A 21,693-nucleotide genomic window follows, 5' to 3' on the forward strand; every position below is an offset into this window, starting at 1 on the left:
CATCAGTATTTAATTTACATTATTCATAACATGTTGAATCTCTTTAAGAATTGTCTCATCAATACCTCTAAGTGGGACAAAAAAGTGCAAATAATACCAAACATTTCTGTTACAGATAACACTGCGTACACTACACTATTGTGCACGACCAAAGTTAGAAACAAAATGACAAAGTGACTCAGCCTCTTTTCTGAGCCAAGCTCTGGTTACACCTCTGACTTGCATACAGTACATACTTACAGATCATTATGTGAGTGGCAGGAGATAAGACGTAAGGTTGTTCTCATAAAGGAAACTTTTTTTTTTCCGTCGTGTAAGATCGTACCACATTTAAGAAGAAGTGTGTTACAGGAGGACAGCTACAAGAATCGTAAGTTACAGCAAGCAGTTGTTGTGCCTATCTCCACGAGCAAAGCAAAAAGTCCAGATGACGTCATCACGCAGGAGGATGAGGCACAGTAGCCAGCACTTTTTGTATTCTGCGCTGTAATTAGTGTCACCCGAGGTTTGTGGTAATGACCGATTTTTTTTTTTTTGTAGTGTTTAATGATTCAAACTGTACAATAGCCTCGTGGACAGCTGTCGCAGTCGTCACGGACACAGTGAGAATTGTTACACTGAGATTTTCCAGGATGACTATTGAAAAAAAAAAAAAAAAAGGTGTGCCTTTTTATACGACAAACAAGGCTCAGAAAAAAAGATACAGTAGAATTTCAGAGGAGACAAATCTGCAGTTTTACATAAATAATACCAAGAAGGGCAAAGACGATGCCTGTAACACTTCCATCAACTGTCCAGAAGCACGGTTATTTTTACTGGTAGCCCTTATAACACGATTATTCCCTCTGTTGATTGAACACTGCCATTCATCAGAACTGCACCTCTACAATACAGAAGTGTGGGTTGAGCAAATTTATTTTTGTACAGCCATGGTGACACATTTGGCTCCAGAACAACAAAAAGGGCAGGGTTGGCTACTGCAATGGCCAGCCATGGTTGTGATTGGCTGCTGAGGACTTTTGCCTTTAGGGGATACACTCGTTGTATGTTCGTATACAATAGATGCATGCTTGCAGCAATTGTTTTCATATATCTGTGCGATTGAATTGGAATATCTGAATGTGAAGCGCAGTTTGACATGATAGCAGTAGCAGCCAGTCTGTGGAGGGCTACGAGGTGATTTACTTGTTTCACAGTTAGGAGTTTTCGTGTTCAGAGAAGTGGTGTTTTTGGAGGGAGGGGAGAGGTGATGGTGACTCTCCAGGTGCTCCGGAGTCCGTGGGCAGTCTCGATGCAAGCCATGAAGCTGGGGTAGGGGTGTTATTTGATGATCTGAGGACAGTCGCTCCAGGCTTTAGCCTTTCGTTTAGCCAATGCCAGCCAAGCTGGCTCTGTGCACACCTGTGGAGAGTCACTGGAGGGGAAGCGCTTTGACACATCCTTGGCAGCAGGTGGCGACGGTGTAGAGTCTGCAATTTCCACTGGAACAACAAATGAGATATATGACTCATGCGTCATTCTGCTCGTTGTAACACATAGCTCTTTTTAAACTTATTTTTAAGTTTGAGCAACTCCTATATAAAGTTCCCACTGCTCAGAATTTTTTGCTATCGATTAGTAATATATTTTCGTCTTAATAGTTAACAAATAACAAGAAAACCCTCACCTTTGTACATGGCATTCTTAATCTCAAATTATAAATCCCTTTAAAATTACTGATAAGGAGTATACTGGTTTACAGCTGTATGCAGGTTCCTACCAGTGACAGAGCTGGGTAAAGTGTTGGCCTTTTTCAGGTGTTCTCTGCGCTCAATTCGTCCAAGGAGGCTGTCGGGCCTCTTGGGCTCCTCTGGCGGCTGTGGTTTGGAAGACGGACTGGTGCTTCCGCTCCCTTTGCTCTCTGTAGGGCTCACCAGTGTAACCTGCAAAAGAGATTTGGGATTGTTTCAGAGGAAGGAAGTACATGTTTGGAAGATTATCAGCCAGTGGGTAAACAGGGATCTGGGGCACATACACAGTCTATCTCTCTGGCTTGCTTTTCTGACAGTTTGGCCTCTCTTTGGCTTCGACGCTCATCGCGGTTCTGCTGCTGCTCCCTGAAGCCTTTCTGCTTCTGCAAAGCCAGTGTGATCCATAAGGGCCCGGCCTCCTTCTCCTGGACCTTTGCACTGTCCAGTGAGTGTCTGCTCTGTAAGGATGGTTTTTCTGCAAGGGAACACACATTTGGATTTGAAATCTTTAATACTATAAAACACAAACTTTCTCAGTTTTCACTCTTATACCCGTTTGTTTAAATATGAAGACGCAGTCTGAAAATTGCTTGCTCAGCTGAGTATAAAGACTGAAGCTAAAACAAAGAAGGAAACTGCATGACTTTGCCTGTGTGTAATAAAATCATCCCACCAGTCTTTTGCCAAGCCAAGGTAATTGTCTGCTGTCTGTACAGTTTACAGTACAGTCGAGCTAGTAGTATCTGTTGTCCGTTGCCCAAGTTGCGGACCTACCCTTTGCCTTCTCTGTACATATTTTACAATTTAGCTCTACAATTCCGGATTGTAACTTCAACTAACAAACAACAATGTTCCCGGTCAAAAAGACGCTGACCTTTCCTGATGACCTCTGTCTTTCTATCCGTCTTCTCTCTCCAGGGCATGTTAAGAGAGGGGAAGAATGATCTCTTCTCCTTTGGCTCCTCTTCCCCTTGAACCTGGCCGTGGCTGCTCCGATGCAGCTGAGCCACCACTGATGGTTCCTCACTCCTGCTGGTCTGCTCCTGGCTAAATGAATCTGGGCTCCCTGTCCTCTGGCCTATGTCATCACAGGGAGTGCCAGGAACTACCTTAGGTAGCGGAGAAGGTGGTGGTGTTGGGACTACACCAGAAGGTTTAGGTGATGTTGTTGGTCTTTTGTAGAGTGGTGGTTTGGAAAGCACTTTGTCACTTTCATGGTGCGCCGTGGGGCTGGTAGACTTACCCAGCTTACCCCGGTGTATTGCGGGGGAGGCAGATGCGAGTAAGTACTTGCTCACCACTCCCTCTTTCTGAGGCGAAGTGGGGCTTGATCTGTCAGAAAAGACAGAAGAGGCATCAGAGTCTGGCTCAATGGGGGTTAGAGGGGAAGGGACACCGTCGAAGCTGTCCCCAGCGCTGTAGCGTTTCTTCCTCTTCTCTGTGGACTGTTCACTGTGAAAACGCAGAGAGTAGTTAGTCCTCCTCAGCTTTATACCGAAAGGAGAGGGCTTATCGTCATTGTCCTGTCCCCGCTCCTCTCCTTCCTCTTTGCTTTCAGACGTCTCTGTTTCACTCTGAAGGCGACTCTTTAACTCTGGCTTGTCGTGTCCGTCTCCAGGGCTGGGAACCAAGAATGATGGGAGGTCTTTGGCAAACATACACTCGTCTGACCCTCTTTCTACGATCCGGACAGTTTTACTTGTCCTGTTCTGAAGTTTACTGCTTGGAGCTGTGGAGGCTGCAGTGGGGCTCTCAGATGGAGCAGCTTCCTCTCCTGCCTCCTTATCATCTGGACCAAACACCTCAGAATTCCTATTTGAATCTCCAAACTTCTTCTTTGCCGTGGTGATTGAGAACTTGGCGCTGGCGGACATGGTCTTTCTGAGGTTTGTATGAGCAAACGGAGCCTGCTCTTCACTGCTGGGCTGAGGCGGATTCCTGTTTGCAGGATCTTGGTAATCATCATACTTCCCATCTTCGACTCCCTTGAATATCTTAGATCTTATACTCGCCCATTCTGCCAGCACAGCTGCACTGGACTGGTCTGTAGTGAGCACAGACTCGTTGAGTGACTTGGTTTTTCCAGACTTGCGGTCTGGAGAGGTCTTGCTCTTTGCCTGGGGTGTTCCTTGGGCCTTTCTATCCTCTCCCAAACCCAGCAGGGACTTGCAAGCAGTGTCTTTGATCTGGTCCATATTGACAGCTGTCCCACAAAGCTGGGCACCTGTCACCAAGATGGCTGTATGGGGGACATATGGAGATGCTGGCAGGTTGGGGGAGTCTGGCCCTTCAGAGGAGGAAGCTTTAACTCCTTCTCTTGGATCAGCAGCAGCAGCAATCTGGTGGCTGGAGGTCGGCGTAACAGGTGTCAAGTTGACCTTCTGGAAGAGAATCTGTTTCTCTCCAGATGAGACTTTAAAAGAGAAAGGTCTCTGTCTCTCCTCCATCTCCTTCCAGCGCAGCTCCTCTGCTCTCCTCTTTCTCTCTTGCTCTTCAAATCCACCATTATTTTCTTCTAAATACATCTTCCTACGCTCCTCCTCTTTTCTCATCCTCTCCTCTGCCTTTTTTTGTTTTTGTTCAATCTCCTCATTCTTCTTTCTTTTCTCCTCTTCCTCTTTTTGCTTCCTCTTCTTCTCTGCCTCAAGCTCCTGCTGCCTCCTCACCTCCTCCTCTTGCTTCCTCCTTTCCTCTTCCTTCCTCTGCTCTTCCCATCGTCTCCTCTCCTCCTCCTCTCGCTGTTGACGTTCCTCCTCTTCGCGTATCTTCCTTTCCTCTTCCAACTTCCTCATCCGTTCTTCCTTCTCTCGCCTCCTTTTTTCCTCTTCCTCTCTGATTGCTCTTTCCTCCTCTCTTTTTCTTCTCTCAGCCTCCTCTTGTCTCCTTCTTTCTTCCTCCTCTCTGATTCTTCTCTCTTCCTCCTCCCTCCTCCTTCTGTCAGCCTCCTCTCGCCTCCTCCTTTCTTCGTCCTCTCTGATTCTCCTTTCCTCCTCTTCCCTCCTCCTCCTGTCAGCCTCCTCTCGCCTCCTCCTTTCTTCCTCCTCTCTGATTATTCTTTCCTCCTCCTCCCTCCTCCTTCTCTGTGCTTCTTCACGCATCCTCCTCTCTTCCTCTTCCTGCTGTTTTCTACGACACCTTTCCTCCTCCAGCCTCAGCTCTTCTGCTTTCTTTTTCCTCTCCTCTTCCTCCTCTCTGAGCCTCTGCTCTTCTAGCTCCCTCCTCCTCCTTGCTTCTTGTATTTCCACCTCATAGAGTCTTTGTTTCTTCAAGCTTTCTCTGGACTCTTCAACAGATGCTCTGCGCTGTTCATTCGAGGTGACGCCCGCTGCCTCCAGGTCATCTTGCAGTGATACCTCTTGGAGGTCCTGGAAATGCAAAAGTGGGATTAGTTTCTCATTTTTCAACCTCAATAGATGATGAGATGTCACATAATAAGTCAAAATGCAAACACTTGTCAGGAGACCCATAGCTATACTTTTATCTCTGACTCACCAGTGTGAATCGTCTGTGTTTGCGAGAAACCCTCTGGTTTTTCGGTTTGACTGAAAGTTTGTGCTTGGCGGCGGTGTTGTCCAAGCGAAGAACAGACTGAGGGACGGCGTCTAGGTTGATGGACTCGATCGTACCAGTCGGTGAAAGAACTCGTTTGGATCTCGGGGACTTCACTGGGGTACTGTGCTGTCCAGATGTGTGAGCTCCTTGGACCTGTTTTTTCCACAGCAACAGAGCATTTATTTAGCTCTAAAGACCACCTGATCTCAGTCTCAGTAGCTTCTTTGCTTCACATTTTTAGTAGATACTACATTTCTACTATTCTATTTTCATGAAATGCATTATAAGTGTTGAATTTACATCTACTATTCCATTAATTCTGCTCTGTTACTCTGCCATGTTTCTACAGTAGCCAACTATGGGAAAACCAGACACGAACCACCTCTAAAGATAAACTTTTCATATGCTGGTATATAACTGAATACATATGCAATTGTTTGAAATCTGTAACTTTACCTCTAGATGACACTAAATCTCACCCACTGCTCCTTTAAAAACATTACTGCAGCGATCTGGATTAAACAATTTTTTTGTCTTACATCAGTTAAAAACCTACTGCATTACCCACAATGCAACAGTTGTAGCAATTACAAAAAAATTGTGCAAATACAACCAAACTGTCATCTGGATAAGTTGTTGTCACCTTTGGCTCTGTTTTTGGTGGCTCTGCTTCTACCTGGGCCAAAACCTTCAGAGGGCTCCTTGGAACCTCTTCCTCATCTGAACTGCCCTCATCACCCTCACTCTTTCGTAGCGATGAAGGCCTCTGGCCAAACTTTATACCCTGTGCTATCTGCTTCTGTGTGGTCAACAAAAAGAAATAAAATAAAAAATAATAAAAAAAAGCGGATTACTTTATGTCTACAAAGAGCAAGCAGAAATATCAAACCTCTTTAAGGCCCACCTGCAGGTTCCTAACTTTATCTGAAACGTTTTCCTGAGACATGCTGTGATCCAGTCCAGGTTCCTTCACCGGCTCCTCTGGGATAAAAATGCTGTCGTGGGAGAGAGCTCGAGATCCGATGGGATTCAACTCTCTGAAGAATGAGAGCATTTTTCAGTGTGAAAGCGTATCATTTCTCTTAGTCATTCATTATGAGTAAGCTGCAGTCACTCTACAAATCATTTCACAAAATGAAACAAAATGACCTCTTTACACACTGGCAGTTTCATTATCACATTTAACTGTTTAAGCTACGTTTGGACAGACTGTAACAACTTTCTGAAAGTGAAAAAAAAAAGAAGTCAGGCTGTAGCTTGATTTACAAAATCAATCAGCATAAAAGTAGCTTCCTCTAACAAAATGAGCAGAGGAAAAGCTTTGCACCAACCTTAGATTTTGATTAGACTCCTCGTCCTCAGATACGACTCCATTGCACACTTCTCCGGTAGAGTAACTGGCTTTTAGCTCTGCCCCATCAAAGCAGCCTTTTGCCTCTCTTTTCTTTTTCTTCCCAAACAGTCGTCTGAAGGGCTGGAATTTGCCCTGTCGCCTTCTATCTGCTGGCAAAAGAAAATGGATGATAACCACAACTACATGCGGTCAAATCATCAACCTTTATCTCAACCTCGAGCAAGATAACGAAGGAAGATGGTGTGGGCGTGTTTTTATGTGAGTGTGAGCAGATAATGAAATGCAATTGATAGAACTTCAAGAAAATAAACCAAAAATAGCAGATGGAATGAGAAGAAAACCTTGGCTCTTTGGCTCATACTTGCTCACATTTGCAGGAAGTGGTAAAGATAAACACCAAGCTTAAAAACAGAGCAGCAAAAGCAATAGCAGCTTTGAAAAAAATGGTGTCCAAATCCTTGATTTACTCACTGAGAATCGGCACATCCACACAGAGAATGAAAAACTGTAAAAAGCCAAAGAGAGGTCCAACCAGCTCCAAGAGTTACTGTTATCTGTTTGATTCACATCACATTTGGTAAATATATAGCCAAGTTCTACACATATCACAGCCAATCACTCCAGCATATTCAAGCAATTATCAGCTGGTGAATCATCACTTCAACTGTGGCAAACGAAAACCATAAAAGAAACGGGCTGCTTGAATGAAACTTTTATTGACACTTGGCTCTTCTAATGAAACAAATCCCTTGTAATAAACACTGTTAGTGTTCCTTTATGAGGAAGCCTTGAACCGAAGTCAAAAAATCAACTTTGGACTTTCAGCTGATATCTTTATTTCCTCATCATCCTCCTTGCCTGGAAGTTATAAACTTGCATCTAAGCTCAAGTTTCTCATATGTGAATAAAAAAAACATTGCTGTGTTTACTCCCCAGGACCCTTGATGATGAGATTTATAGACTTTGTGCCATTTAAAAATGTAAACAGATGTCTCTGTTTCAACAAATAACACAGGCTGTCTCTCAGTGATTCTGCAGAATCTGCTCCTGATGTCAGAAACTGTCCTACTTTATGTTTCGCTTTTGTTTGTGTATTTGTAATGTGCGCGTCTGTACTTGCGGAGGTCCACTTGATGAAGTGAGTGGGTGAGGTTACAGAGCTTTGGAGCTACTCTACACCACTGTGTAGACAGTGACAGTAGACGGGCTCTGCGGGTATCCCTTTCAGAGCTATAAGTAGAAACTGGTGTGGGATTTCACTCCACATGCTGCTCACTAAACTAGAAGCATGATGGGAAATGATACAGTAAACTCATTTCTACACTAACATCCTTTGACCCTAAACTTTATTTTTCCATGGTAAAGTACAGAGCCATTTAATAAGTACATATATATATGTGCTGTGTGTATTATAAACCCTTACAATTTTTTTTATTATGCCGCTCATAGGCGCATGGGAAGTATTTTCTTACAATTCTGTATGTATATATATCTCTATGAAAGACACACTACTCAGGTTTGCAAATAAGAACCAGGAGTTATTTTGAGAGAAAATCATAATGCATGATGCAGTTTCTTTTTTATCCACAATAAAAATTACAACTTAGAAAGTGCATACTCCACCAAGGCCAGTGATTTTTTTTGTTTGTTTGTTTTTTTAAAAGTGATCCTGATTTTCTCCTAAATTTAACAGCTTCACTTTTGTGTCTCTAGCTGTGTATTTTGCAGCTGCTTTCCAGCTCTGTAGTTGCTTTGTTATTTTGGACCTCTTTCTTTTCGTTCGCTTCTGTATGTTTTACAATTCGTTCTGTTGCTTTTGCATCTTATTTTGGTTGTTTCATGTCTATTTCTGAAATGTTTTGTAGGCTAGGGCCCCTGAGCTTGTGCAAGACGGCCTGTTTCTTTATATGTTCATGCTTCTAAGTTATGTATCGAATCCATACCAAAATTGTGGGTGTAAATGTGGTTGTGTAGTAGGAAATCCCTGGAAATCAATATCACTGGTGAAGAAATTAGTGTTGCTTATTATGTCCTAGCGTCCATGACCCAAAGACAGTCAGCTCATGGTAATATGGGACAGAGAAGTGAAGTATTTTCTTATATTTAAAGGAAATACTTACCTCCCCTCCCTTGAGGAAGAACTAACTGAATAACAAAAAGTAGACTGAGTTTTTTGTGTTAAGACTAATATGTGTATTACCTCAGGGTGGTAGTACTAAGCTATACAACAGATCAGGAGGGGTCACTGACATTTTGTTTTATCTTGTGTTGTTTGTTTGCCTTTTGGAGATGGAATTGATGGCGTGCTCATTGGTCCGTGGGACCTCTATATTCTTAGTCTAAGTGCTGATATCAGGGTGCAACGCTGATGTTCAGTTTCCCCGCAGCGTGTTCTCTTAGCATCAGGGCCCGTCCAGTGGCACAAAGCCCATAATGCACCGCCGTGGGCGTGCTCACACGCTCATGCGTAAAATGAGACCGGACACTTTTTCTGCAGAGCAGACGACTAGAGCAGCACTCGTCAGAGCTTAATGTGAGGGTAAACTTGCTTCCCGTGTGCTCGCAGTGCAGTGCAGTGTTTTGACCCTGGCTGTCCACGCTTAGACCCTTACTGGTTTTTCTCTCTGATCAGCTGATGAAAAAACTTACACGAAGTGAAGGCACATTAACTGCAGAGGCAGACAAAGCCAGAAGAATTAAAGAAATCTCACACTCAATGCCTGAGATGTGAGAAGATATATACCACTCTCATGCCTGAATTAAATATGAAAATATGAGCAGCGGTTAGTTAGCTGAGTTTCACACCAAGACTAATAACAGGGGGAATTAACAAACACCAGCTCTTTTATAATTTATACAAAAAAGAAGAAAGTCTTAATCCTGCACCTAATGGTTTTTGGTCACACTGGATTATCATTAATTTTGAGTCTATAAACCTAAGAATTACAAGGCTAAAAGTAGTTCTTAGCTCTGTTTTTCCGTCTCTACCAGTTCCTGAAGAACTTAATGCTGAAATTTGACTGTAGATGCTCCATGGTGTTGGTAACTGTGGTGGTGAACAGGCAGTGAACAACAGAGTTTTTAGAGCCTTTCACAGTCAACAGCCGCATGCTACACCTAAAAATACTTCAAAAGCAGCAATTCAGACACTGGAGCATGGATCAACATGGGTAAACAATGAGCCGATATCTTTGCAAAGTTCTGTGGAGCCAAAGGGTTCAGCAGTTTTGGATGACAGTGTATTTCTGTAACTCCTTTATCATTGACACATTGTCGTTCAATACTGTGATTATAGGACCTTCAATTATAGCTGCTAACTAACAAACTAAACTAAATAGGGAAACATAGCAATCAAGTGAAAACTAGGAACATAATTTTCCCACCAAAAGTAGTGTTTTTAGATTTTGTTTTTGTTTTTAAAACATCGATACGCCTACTAAAGAAGGCGACTAAATTCTTTCCCAGCATACTCACTGAACTGGAGTCTCATTTGGTAACAATATCAAAGGAAGGCCTTACGCTGTATTCTGCAGGCTGTGTTGGAGCACAACTTTCTGACATTAGGCTACATAATCATTGTTTTCTGGACTGCAGAAGTCACCCACACAGTGAAAATGAGAGTGAGCTCCCAGCTGTCTTGCCTTCAGGTGATCGATTAATCGATCTAATCTTTTTTTTAAATTTTTTATCCGGCAGTCATTGCTCTCAGTTTCAGAACCTCCATGTGAGAGGTTACAAACAGTAAACATGTATATGTAAAGAAAAAGTGAGCTGTGCCCACCCTTGCAGCCCAAAGTGCAGCACCCTCATTAAAAATTAGGAGTTGTGCTCCCATCAATGCAGACTGGAGCTGGAGTCAATGAATATCTGCTACTACTAAAGAATTATTTGAAGCAGGATTGAATGCCAACTTAAAACTTTCTCATTTTAATCAAAAGCCAGAAGTCAGAGTTTTTTTTTTTAACCAAGTAGAAAAGGGACTTCAGAGTTCTATACATCCAATCACAGTAGCCGCCCCCCTTGTGACCCAGTGCTTTTGGTATAAAAGTCAGGTCACTGGATGGATGGCTACAGCCATCTCTTATATTGAGCAGCCTATGCAAAAATAGCATAATGATCTTTTTATCTTTTGTTTTTGGTGTGGATTAAACAAACAGTTTGTAAAATATTAATTAGTGAGCTTTAAAGGCAATGGTAGGCAGATTTCCTGTCCCTCCATGTCCAGCCTATCAGTGTGACTGCTGGCTACATTCAACTGAATAACATTGATCATTGGGATTTAATCTTTTCTTATCTAGCTTCTTAGCAGAAATTAACTGCTGATCTAATCTCTGACGTGAACATGGATCCCTCATGAAATTATTAATCAGCTAAAAAAGAAGCGGGGAAAAGGTGATCAAAGAAGTTAGACATGTCGTCAAAGCACACCACAAGGAGAGGCTTCTGTGAATCTCTTCGGTCAAATCAAAACCCATCACCACACCATGCATATCTTAAAGAGACAGTGAAATAAAGAGAACAGAGGTAATTTTATCATTCTGATGTGTTCAATTAGTTTAAAAACACTGTCTCTTCAAGATGTCAGTAAACACACTCATTTTTTCCTATTTACCTGGGCCTTTGGTTTCGGTTACCTCTAAAAGCATGCCATGCTTAATTTCTGAGGTGTCCGTTGCCATGGTCACCGCACACCTTGGCTGTGGTGAGAAAAGAAGGAGGTGAACATGGGGATGCTGTTATTTGATTTACTGCAAGGAGGATAATAGGAACGAGCACAAGCTTTTAATTGAGAGATCAGGGAAGAGCGTCTGAATGTGGACTGCGCAGGAGCAGTGCTGCAGTTTGACCTCCATATGTTCTGCTTTCTATCTGACTCTCCAATGCCTCCTGCATTATCAGAAAAAGGTTGGTTTTGTTAGTTCTTTAAGAACGGCTCTTGGTAAATGAGGTATGATAAAGCTTCCTTTGTTCTAAAAGCAATATGAGCTCTGTGAGGGCTCACTTCTGTGGCTTAAGGTCAGCAGAAACGAGTGTTTGCAGCAGGATACAGGAGAGTCTCAGATCGAAATGAAACAAAACTATTTTGGCATCTGAATTGATTCTGAAATGTAATCGGAAGGATGACTTTTTACACCATTTCATAATTAACAGGAATAAAAACATTGGCATGTCCTAAACTGTCAAGAACCAGCAAACCACAAATGGCATCCTAAAACCCTGACAACCCTGCGTCCTCCAGCCAACACACCTGTCTGCGGCACATCGCTTGAGCCAGAGGTTTTCTGATGTGCTGCGGAAATGTTTGCTGTGTGTGAAACCACAAGCACCTGCGTCAGCAGTGTAAAACCCAGAGAGTGTACGAGACAGTACTGAGAGAACCGGAGAGAAGCCTGCTGTCGCCACTAGAATCAGCATGCCGTGGGCTTCCTTCCTGAGGGTGACACAGCTGGACAGACTCTCTCAGAAATGTCCCCCCTCCCCCTATAAAAAAAGGCTCTTTGTCCAGTCTGACTCCATCCAGACCAGAACAAGGAGCAAACAAGCATGTTTGGCAGTAGGAGTGTGTGAACATAGACAGTGTGTGTGCAAGGACAGAGACTATGAGATTGTGTCTACTGGTGTAAAGACAGATATGTTGATTTTCCCTTTTCACTGTTTTTTTTGCAACTGGCTGCACGTTGAGCAAGTGTCTGCATGCTTGGGAGATTTTGTGTTTATGGCTCTGAGTTTGTAGCCTGACTGCTGCAGAGGACAGATAGAGATGGGATGAGAGAAGCACGAGGAGCAGCCATGTGCTCTACAGAAGCAGGAAAATGCCTTTGACAAGGGTACAGCTGCATCATAGTATAGCGGTGGCAAAACACGATGCTGCGTCTCAGTGCCTTCCAACAACCCAGCAGCTCAACATCCTTTGTGCCACACAGCTACCAGAGTCTTGATGGCATGGCTTTGTGTTGTAGCGGCTAAGTGTCATAACCTTACAGCACAAGTAGCTTGCTGACAAAGCAGACAGACGGACATGGTGGAGCCATGTTAACAGTTTACCTATTTCAGCAGCGCAGCTCGAGATGGCTGCGCACCACTGCAGTAAAACCTTAGGGAACATCGATCTGCCCTTTATCACAAAGCTTGTATTACCCGGATGAACGTCGCCGCTCCCTCCGCTGTGGCTTTGGGAGAAAACGGTGAAATAAATACAAAACAGAGACAAACAGCAGGTTTGGGTTTGTTAGGTCTGTTAACATCAGGTGCAATCAGAGAGGGGAATATGAGAATGGCATGGAGGGTGACGTGGGGAGTGGGGGATGAGGAAGCATCTGTCTTAACGCGTGAGGGGACAAACCTGACGAGTTTGTCCTGCAATAAATACATCTTCACCGTCATAGTCATAATCTAAGGATTTAGAGTTTCAAACAAACCTCTCAGTCCCTACAGTTTGAGTTGCCTCTGGTTTCCATGGAAACATGCCACACAGCAGCCTGGCCCAGAGGAGTCAGACGCAACACAGAATCAACGCACACAACAAATCCTCATCACTACAAACAGACCAAAACAGACTTGGCACACTCCTGCATATGTTCAGACGCTGCTCCTGTTTCTCCTGATGGGGGTTATTTAGCAGCAGCCGCGGGGTTACGAGCGCAGAGACAATGAGGGACTATCCAAGTGTACTTGACATTTAGCTAAGAGTTGGATATGTCTAAATATGGAAAATGAATATCAGAGGTGTGCCGTGGTTAATCACCATCTGCCCAATCTGTTACACTCATGGTGCAAAAGAGTGTTAGCAAAGCAAGTCGAGACATGGAGGCATCGATTCCTCACAGTAATCTTGCTTTTTTACAGTGAACAAGAAAGTACAACCTCTTTCAGTTCCAATGTTTCACATATCAGGACAGATAGATAATGATTGTCAGGTCTTAGATGAACAAAAAAATATATTACACTCTGCCATTTACAGAAGAAACCCTGAGCCAAAATACAGAAGCAGTGTTTGAGAAACTAATTAAACTCCATTATTTAATAGCTTGTAGAACCCCTTCAGCAGCAATAACTTGAAGTAATCATTTTCTGCGTGAGGTTATTAGTCTCTCAAATCACTGCGGAGGACTTCTGGTCCACTCTTTTTGACTCCTCTTCACTCTTTAACAACGATGCTGCAGTTCATTGAGGACTCCGCAGTTGTGTCTGCACAGCTAAAAGGTCTCATCGCAGCAGGTCTGGACTTTCTCTGGACCATTATAACATCTTGATTCTTTTCTTTTACAGACAGTCCGTTGTAGATTTGCTGCTGTGTTTTGGATCATTGTACTGTTGCATGACCCGAGTTCAGTCATGTTTTAGCTACCAGACAGATGGCCTTGCATCTGACTCCAGACTATTTTGGTATTCAAGAAGTTCATGGTTGACTCAATGACTGCAAGGTGTCCAGGTCCTTTGATTGCAAAACAAGCCAAAATCACGACTCCTCGACCACCTTGCTTCACAGTTGGTATGAAGTGTTTGTGCTGATATGCTGTGTTTGGGTTACACCCGTAGTGGAGTGGATCATCATGGCCAAACATTCCCCTTTTTGTCTAATCTGTCCAAAGGACATTTTTCCACAAGTCTTGTGGTCTGTTCAGATGCATCTTTGCAAACCTAAGTTCTGTGGGTCCTCTGGCTTCCTTTCCACCATCATGGTCTGACCTTGGGGAGAAATTGTTTGCACATTCACTCCTGGGAAGACTGGCTACTATTTTTAATATTTTTCACTTGTGAATCTTTTTTTTTACTGTAGAAATGAGCTTATTACCCTTCCCAGATATATGGGCAGCAACAAATGCTTCTCTAAGATCATCGCTGGTGTCTTTCCCCCTTGGCCTTGTGTTAACACACCTGAATGCTCCAGACCAGCAAACTGCCAGAAATTCTGCTTTCATAGAGGTCCTCGCACTTGCTGATGATCAGTTAATAAAGTACATCTGATCAGCATCACCTGGCTGCTATTTACCCTCTTAATTCCTATAGAAAAAGTAAGAATGCTTTTGCATTTAGGCTTATATTTTCTAGTAATAACAGTGTTAATAACAGTGTAATATGGGTCACGTGTTGCTGTTCATTTAAGGTTGTATTTACCTCATTTCATTACATTTTTTTTTGTTATGTTCTAATATATTTAAAGTCCTAGAATTGAAAGAGGGTGTACTTTCTTTTTCACATGACTGCATAGCACTTAAGAGTATTGTACAGTCTAGTTTTTGTGTCACAGTAGCCTGGTGCTTACAGCTTTTCTATGGTCTATAAGTTGTGGGTGACAGTAAGGCTAGTGAAACACTTTCTTCATCTGTGAGTATGCGAGGGTCCTCATCATAGGGTGCACACATGGTTCTGTGCAGATGTCCAAAATAGTTGCTGAATAAGTCTTTAAAAGAATATGCCACCAATCAAATACACAATAATCTGAGGGGCTTTGGGGAAAGGGCGACATGTATTCCTGTAGACGCCAAGACGCGCACCCACAGAACTCCTTATAGACTCCATATAAAGAAGAAAGTACTAATATGAGAACAGCTAATCGTTCGTGGTATCCTCAGCGATCCATTTACATGTCCACAAAGTGTAAATGAAACATAAGAGTCATCCATAAATGACTCATTACGTACAACTTTACTCTCATTCTGGAAATGAATCTGAACTTTATGCTAAAACATAAATTGCTTGCAATGTTTCATATCAAAACGTTTCCGTATTCACATGATTTGTTGCTGCACATCCACAATGCATTCGCACACACTCACAAGAGCTGCAGGCTGACATCAAGCACCCAGCTTTAGCTGAAATACTAAACTGTCTTTATTTTCATGCAAAGCTCAGCTTTTTCTACCTTCAAGTGAAAGATCAAACAAAGGGACACTGACTGTTAGCGTACCAGCATTAAGCCAGAGCCCCTTGTGTGATAGTTAGCATGTTCAGTTTAGACCCACTCTTACTGTACATGTGTTTCACTAAAAGCTGAAGTGGAGTGTGTTAGGAAGATAACGGCTTGTGAGAATGCGTGACAGCTTCAGAAACAATCATCCCCAACCTATCCAATGTAGAAAAGGTTCAGCAGCCGTTACAATTTATGTAACTTTTATACGGACAACTGAGTGCAACATTTAAGATGTTTCCCTAAAGCAACGGTCTAAAAATGTACGTGGTTATCCCCACATTTACAGGTGGTGTTACAGCTTTCCGCTGCTTGAAGGGCAACTTTCCACACCGTCAAGCTTCTTTAAGAGACCACATCTATATCAGCAGCTCTGTACAGGCAAACCTGTGCCCAGCGAAACATCCCACCTTCACCGTTCCCGCAAAGATCTGCCTTGTGCGGCTAAAATTCCTTGTTAGAGGTGCAGGAAAAATACATTTGCTTTTTCCAAAAGACTAGAGGTAACCCCAGCTCCAGGTGTTCTTAGTATTTGTCTACGCTACAAATCCAAAGGGGGTGAATGAAGCGAAACAATGGATTTGAGTGTCACATGCAACATGTATCACATGGCCATGGTTATATTTTCCACATTAGCTAACAGCTAACTGACAACGCTCAGGTGTCCAAACAAATGACAAAAAGGCCCTCCTTCTCTCTCAGAGCATGGAACAGAAATATATATTGTGACTTGTGATATTTGCATTTGGCAAATACAGAAGAAATCCAGAAGAACAGTCATATTAACGGAGTTCACTAAACCTCCATAAACAGGCTGAGCTGCTGACTGCTGTTTGGCCCACAGACAACCGCTGTCTACGTAAATAAATGTAAGTTTAAGTGAAGCTACAAACTGCTAATATGTGCGGGACCTAAACCTGACTTTGTGTATAAGAATGCCTTCTTACCGTCCTTCAGTTGCTCTGTGTGCGAGGGTATCTGTGAGTGTGCAGCCGTTCCACCTGCCTGCTGTCACTGCATCTAGGGCATTACCTGGAGTCAGGTGTCACATGCAGTAAGTACTCAGCTGTGTGTGCATGGCACGTGTGTGTGTGTGTGTGTGTGTGTGTGTGTGTGTCGGGTGGACAGGAAAACACCTCTGTAAACATCTCTGAATGTTCTCATATAGATGAAAATGGGATTGGTGCAGCAGGAATGAAAACTCACTTCAGCGTGGGCTCGTGGGCTCGTGGGTGCACGTGTGTGTGTTGGAGAGGAGCACATGTACAGTCTGAGGAGAGGAGGTGTGTCGGCGGGGACAGTGGTAGTGCTGAGCGAAGAAGGATGGGCGTTCTCCTGTGTCTGTTGGTGCTGCTGTGCTGAGGAGGCACAAAGTGACACTTTGTTTCCCCGCCAGATAGCCAGTGCGGGAGAACAGAGTGGCATTCTTCATTTCAAATGGCTGATGCAGACAAAGGCTCTCATTGTGGCTCAGCAGCAACATACACATGTGCGATTATAATAATGGTTTGTAATGCAACAAACCGCAGCTGTTTAATAGCGTTATGGCCACAGTCAGGTCTGTGAGGCTCACAGCCTTTAGAGCTGCCCCCTAGCTGCATTAAAATGCATGCTTTTTTTTTTTTAAGCAGACATCATTTACATTAATTTCTAATCAACAAACAGAAGCCTATTTCTTCAGGTCAAGTAGTGTCATTACCAGACGACCAAATGAGATCCACATGTTGTGCTTTTCCTTTATCTGCTCTGGAACGGCTGTAAGGCATCAGCATAGTGTTACTGTGGAATAAGGGCCGCTCCCTCAGTCTCCAATTTTTGGCAGGATCACACTGCAGTCTCACAGGGAAATGGTAATGATGGGGCTTTTACCACCCTGGCTGCTGCCTATAATACAGCAGCACAGTACTTCAAAGACAGGCGGCTCTCTGACTGACAACATGCAGGAATAGAAACCCGTAGTGAAACAGAGCAAACATGCTCTCACACAGATATTCTCACACACACACACACACACACAGCCAGGCAGCAGAGACTCTTCGTGACTCCAGAAAAAAAAGGGCCACACACCCTCAGCTATGCTAAGTGGTACTGCGTGCACCTGACATGTGGTGAACCAGTCATTCAGAATTCTCACAGAAAGGAGTGAAAATTCCTGAATATACCTCTTTGGACTTTTAAACCTATTAAATCAAATGTCAGTGTTTGTGTTCATGTTGCAAAGGCGGAAGAATCATAAGGATTGCCTGGAGTGAAAATCTATATATAAAAGCATATTTTCATCTTAAAATTGAACTGATTCCAAGACCGAACAGCATAAAATGAACAAACCTACCTGTATGTGTTCCTATGTATTAAAACTAATCTAATCTACAATCACTGTGACCTACATTCCTAAAACATGGCAGTAAAATAATGTGAGCTGCTGTTTAAGCTGAATATGCACATATTGAGTGAATCGTTTGTAGAGAAATGTTATATGCAAGTATATATAACCTTGCATATCCAGGGAGCAAATATCTGAAGAGTTGATGATTAGTTGCATCACACGGGACTGAATAATTAGGACATTCCTCAAAAGAAATTACATTGTAGACTGTAATTACAGCTTTTTTTTTCCATTTTTAAGGAAAGCAATGTAAATGTCTATATGCCGGGTTGTGACATCTTTTTCATTCAGAACTGCCATAACTGTCTAGAATCAAATTTCAACATTTTTGGGGCATTTTTTGTGACATCTGAGTATCTGGTTTTGACATCCAAAAGTCACTGTGTGTGTTACATTCTGACCAGAGACGCCATAGTATGGTCAACTATTAATCCAAATAGGTACTGTTGATTATACAAATCAATTACGACCAAAGCAATTTTACCAAAGTTGCAATGCCAAAACATTGACAACACAGAAAAGCACCAGCGCCTATGCCCAAAGAGGAATTCAACTAACTTGTGGCAGGTATACTGGATATTTACCTCCACACAACACAATAAATATTTGATATTGTTATTTTGGTTTCACCCATTTAATTTGGTCAATTTTATAAATCAAAACTGAAAATCAGTAACAGATCATTTAATATTTTAATTTTCAGTATTCAGCCTTGGTTTTTCACTAGATCAATGGAATCCAAGTGCCTCAAAATGGTAGACAAACCAAGAGGTGACATAATGGCACTATACCCATAAAAAAAGAATCCACACTTTTTTCTGACAGTTTGGGATACCTGTTTGTATAAGTTCCATAACCAATAAATAACCAACAATAATTATCTCTTTAGGCATGCATCTGGGAACTTTCATTTCTATATGTCCATCAGTTCAGACTAGAAGTTCCAATGCATTATGCTGTTTAATAAGGAAAAGCTGAAGGGTATGTAGGTGTTTTACTTTTAAAAAAAAAAAGTGTTTCTAGTTCTATGTTGACATAATGTGCATCCAAGTGACTGTATATATATATATATATGTGGTAACAAACAGCAGACAGATTGGTCTGCTTTGTGGAGTAAAATCAAGTCAACAGTTACAGTTTTAGCAGAGGTTATTGAGCGGTATACAACTCAGATAAATAGATCTGGCTCTGAAAGGGCATTTCACAGATGTGCCTGGAAGATGTTAGTAAGCCACTGTTTAGTGGCGACACAGCTGATGTTTACAGTGCAGATCAGTGCGTCTGAAGCTCCAAACCAACCGCTGGGTGATTATGTTCCATCAGATGGCGGCTTTTACAGCAGCAGCTCCCTTCAGTCACCTTTCAGCAAGGAACATACAGTAGCTACCTGGGTCGAACATGACCACCTCTGTGGCTTCATTTACTTTCTCAAGCCTCCGGGTAGGAATAACTCCATACTACCTCTGCCTTTCAGTCAGGTAAAAATTAACAGATGAATTCAAAAGAATCACCAGTAGCCTGTGAATTCATCCCTGTCAAACTGCCATCTATTCTTCCTGCCGTTTGCCTCAGCACCAAAATGCACTGATGAAGAAACGAAAGCAACCAATTAAAAGCCTTTAGTTGATAAACAAATCCATCATCATTTCTTTTAGGGTTATTTCCCCTCATATGTAGGCCCGCACCATATGGCCTGCGCATGCTTGACATTTCAGATGGTGGCATTGAGTATCGTATGGAGGAAGACGGAGATTGCTATGGTGAAGGACGACATCAATTTAGAACCTAAAGACACCGTTAATGGCAGATTAGCAGATGCGGCCGGATTATAGCCTATTAACTGCAGTCTGACAGGCGCACGGAGAACAAAGAATCCGGCCTCTGTTTTTCACACATATTTTCACAGATGACACCCAAATGGCGTTAAATGAATGAGCCTCGTTTTCGGGAGGTTTTAAAAGTAACGAATAGGCCCAAATGGGCCTGTAGACATGGCGTTAGCGTATTTCATATGATCAAATTGCAAGTCTCAGCTCATTAACAGCGCGCGCGCACACATACACACACACACATGTGGGATGGATGGAGCAGAAGATCTGAGTAGGTCAGTGGTGAATGAGGAGAGGGCTACAGTGACAAGGTCACCAGCGTCGTGAAAAATGGACAAAACAGTCAGCATTAACACAAGCAATATGGTAGAAAAGGGAGGAAAATCCCACCAGTTTCGTTTGAAAACGCGATTCCTGCCCTCCTCGGATCGGCGCTGAGGTGAATGCAGCTCCGGCAGCTCCGAGCCCTTTTGTGTTGCTGATGCTGCGGGTGCCCGACAGGGAGACTCACGCACAGACTCACAGCCCCGCACAGCTGCACGCGTGAGAGACGGAGATGGAGGAGGGAGGGTGTGGCTGCGAGAGGAAGGCGACGCCGTCACGAAGCGAGCACGTTACCGAGGGCTCACGTAAGCGCGTGCTCATGGGAAGGCGTTAAAGAATCGAGATGAATGGAAAACTCTGCGGCCACCCCCCAAGGAAAAGACAAGCGCACTCACACAAGGTGCGCGGTGGCGGCTCTCCTGAAGCCTGCAGGCATGTATTGTGTCTGGATGTGATCATGTAACGCGGTCTCACAACCATCACTCCACAAGTCAGCCTCTCTGTTCTGTGTGTGCTCTCCTGTAACTACAGTATGGTTTAGAGGGTAGTCAAATAATGCAAGAGCGCATCTTATCTTCATGGCTATTTCAAACAGAAATGCAAACATTTGCTGGTTCCAATGTTGGCTTTTGGTCAGTTCCCTGTTAGACACGATGGTAAACTAAACAGCTTTGGGCTTGTGATATGTATCTGTTGAGACTGAAGGTGTTGTATGGGACTTAATGCAATACAAAATTAGAGTAAAAGATCAGTGAGAGTGCCAGAAAACACTAACTGAACTCAATGCTCACAATCCTGCTATTTAAGGATTTTATTCACATGCAATATGCTTAAAACTAGAATCCCAATAGGAGTAAATTATTGGAAGAGCACGTGCAAAGGATTAATATTAACATCTGGTTCAAATGTGGCACTATAAAAACTCAAACCTATAGAGGAACTAGTTCAAATATATATGACCTATGTACAGGTTCATATTTGGCCTTTAAGTCTTATTGCTACTACACCTTTAATTAGTCCTGATAAATAAAACCCATATTTCCTGAACATTTCGATGATATTATTTGAGGAAGTGGAAAAGAAGCTGACCAGTCTTCAGGTTAATCGAGTCCAGTTCAAAAGCAAAGATGGTGCCAAGTTGCAGTGTGCAGAGTCTGGACTCCAATTTAAAACAACCTGGAGAAGATAAAAGAGGGAGCTGTTGGCCCATGCAGAACGGTTCAGGTGTTTTCTGTCTTCAGATGCTGCTTTATGAAAGTGTGCCCCCGCAGGATCTACTGCTGAGCTGTGTTTGCCAAGATTAAGTGTTGAAGCAGACTCTTGCTGTAAAGCAGCTTCACGGCTGAGCAGATGGATGAATGGAGAAAGGGTGAGTGCAGCGGGGGGGGTTGTTGCTATAAAAGAAATGTTCTTTAAAAAAAAGTACTGCAGCACATTACTTGAGAACAAGTACCATCGACAGAAACTGGAATCAAATGGATCACTCTGTTCCAGGACGCTGTTTGAGTAAAACTGTTCTGAGAGGATGCACACAGGTCAGCAGAGATCCGCTCTAAAAGCTCTGCGATTTAAACATTTTTGAGGACCTATGGAATCGCACACTCAGG

The 21,693-nt window shown here is 43.0% G+C and overlaps 1 protein-coding gene across 5 annotated transcripts; it reads right to left on the bottom strand.

Moving 5' to 3' along the window:
* Positions 1-6: 6 nt before the first annotated feature.
* Positions 7-20,341, bottom strand: cracd (capping protein inhibiting regulator of actin dynamics). 5 transcript variants are annotated; one of them, XM_072389938.1, is made up of 10 exons: positions 20,153-20,224; positions 12,682-12,806; positions 6,614-6,782; positions 6,187-6,319; positions 5,926-6,081; positions 5,223-5,435; positions 2,605-5,095; positions 2,015-2,205; positions 1,760-1,922; positions 7-1,481 (listed from the first exon to the last, which is right to left on the bottom strand). In XM_072389938.1, exons 2-10 carry the CDS (start codon positions 12,740-12,742, stop codon positions 1,321-1,323), a joined length of 3,738 nt encoding a protein of 1,245 aa, XP_072246039.1. In that variant the 5' UTR covers positions 12,743-12,806; positions 20,153-20,224; the 3' UTR covers positions 7-1,320. The 5 variants fall into 5 exon arrangements, with proteins under 5 accessions (XP_072246039.1, XP_072246043.1, XP_072246042.1 ...); XM_072389942.1 differs by lacking the exon at positions 12,682-12,806 and having other exon boundaries at positions 20,153-20,341; XM_072389941.1 differs by lacking the exon at positions 12,682-12,806 and having other exon boundaries at positions 6,614-6,785; positions 20,153-20,341.
* Positions 20,342-21,693: the final 1,352 nt, after the last annotated feature.

The sequence above is a fragment of the Leuresthes tenuis genome, unplaced genomic scaffold (assembly GCF_036924035.1).
Source record: "Leuresthes tenuis unplaced genomic scaffold, fLeuTen1.0.hap1 SCAF_7, whole genome shotgun sequence".
NCBI lineage: Eukaryota > Metazoa > Chordata > Actinopteri > Atheriniformes > Atherinopsidae > Leuresthes > Leuresthes tenuis.

What these genes read in the sequence shown, in the direction of transcription:
- cracd (XM_072389938.1), bottom strand. Translation starts at nt 12,742, where the DNA reads ATGTTCCCTAAGGTTTTACTGCAGTGGTGCGCAGCCATCTCGAGCTGC. An exon ending in ATAAAGTTAGGAACCTGCAG is followed by an intron (nt 6,082 to 6,186) that starts GTGGGCCTTAAA and finishes TTGACCACACAG; the next exon opens with AAGCAGATAGCACAGGGTAT. An exon ending in CACCAAAAACAGAGCCAAAG is followed by an intron (nt 5,436 to 5,925) that starts GTGACAACAACT and finishes TGGAAAAAACAG; the next exon opens with GTCCAAGGAGCTCACACATC.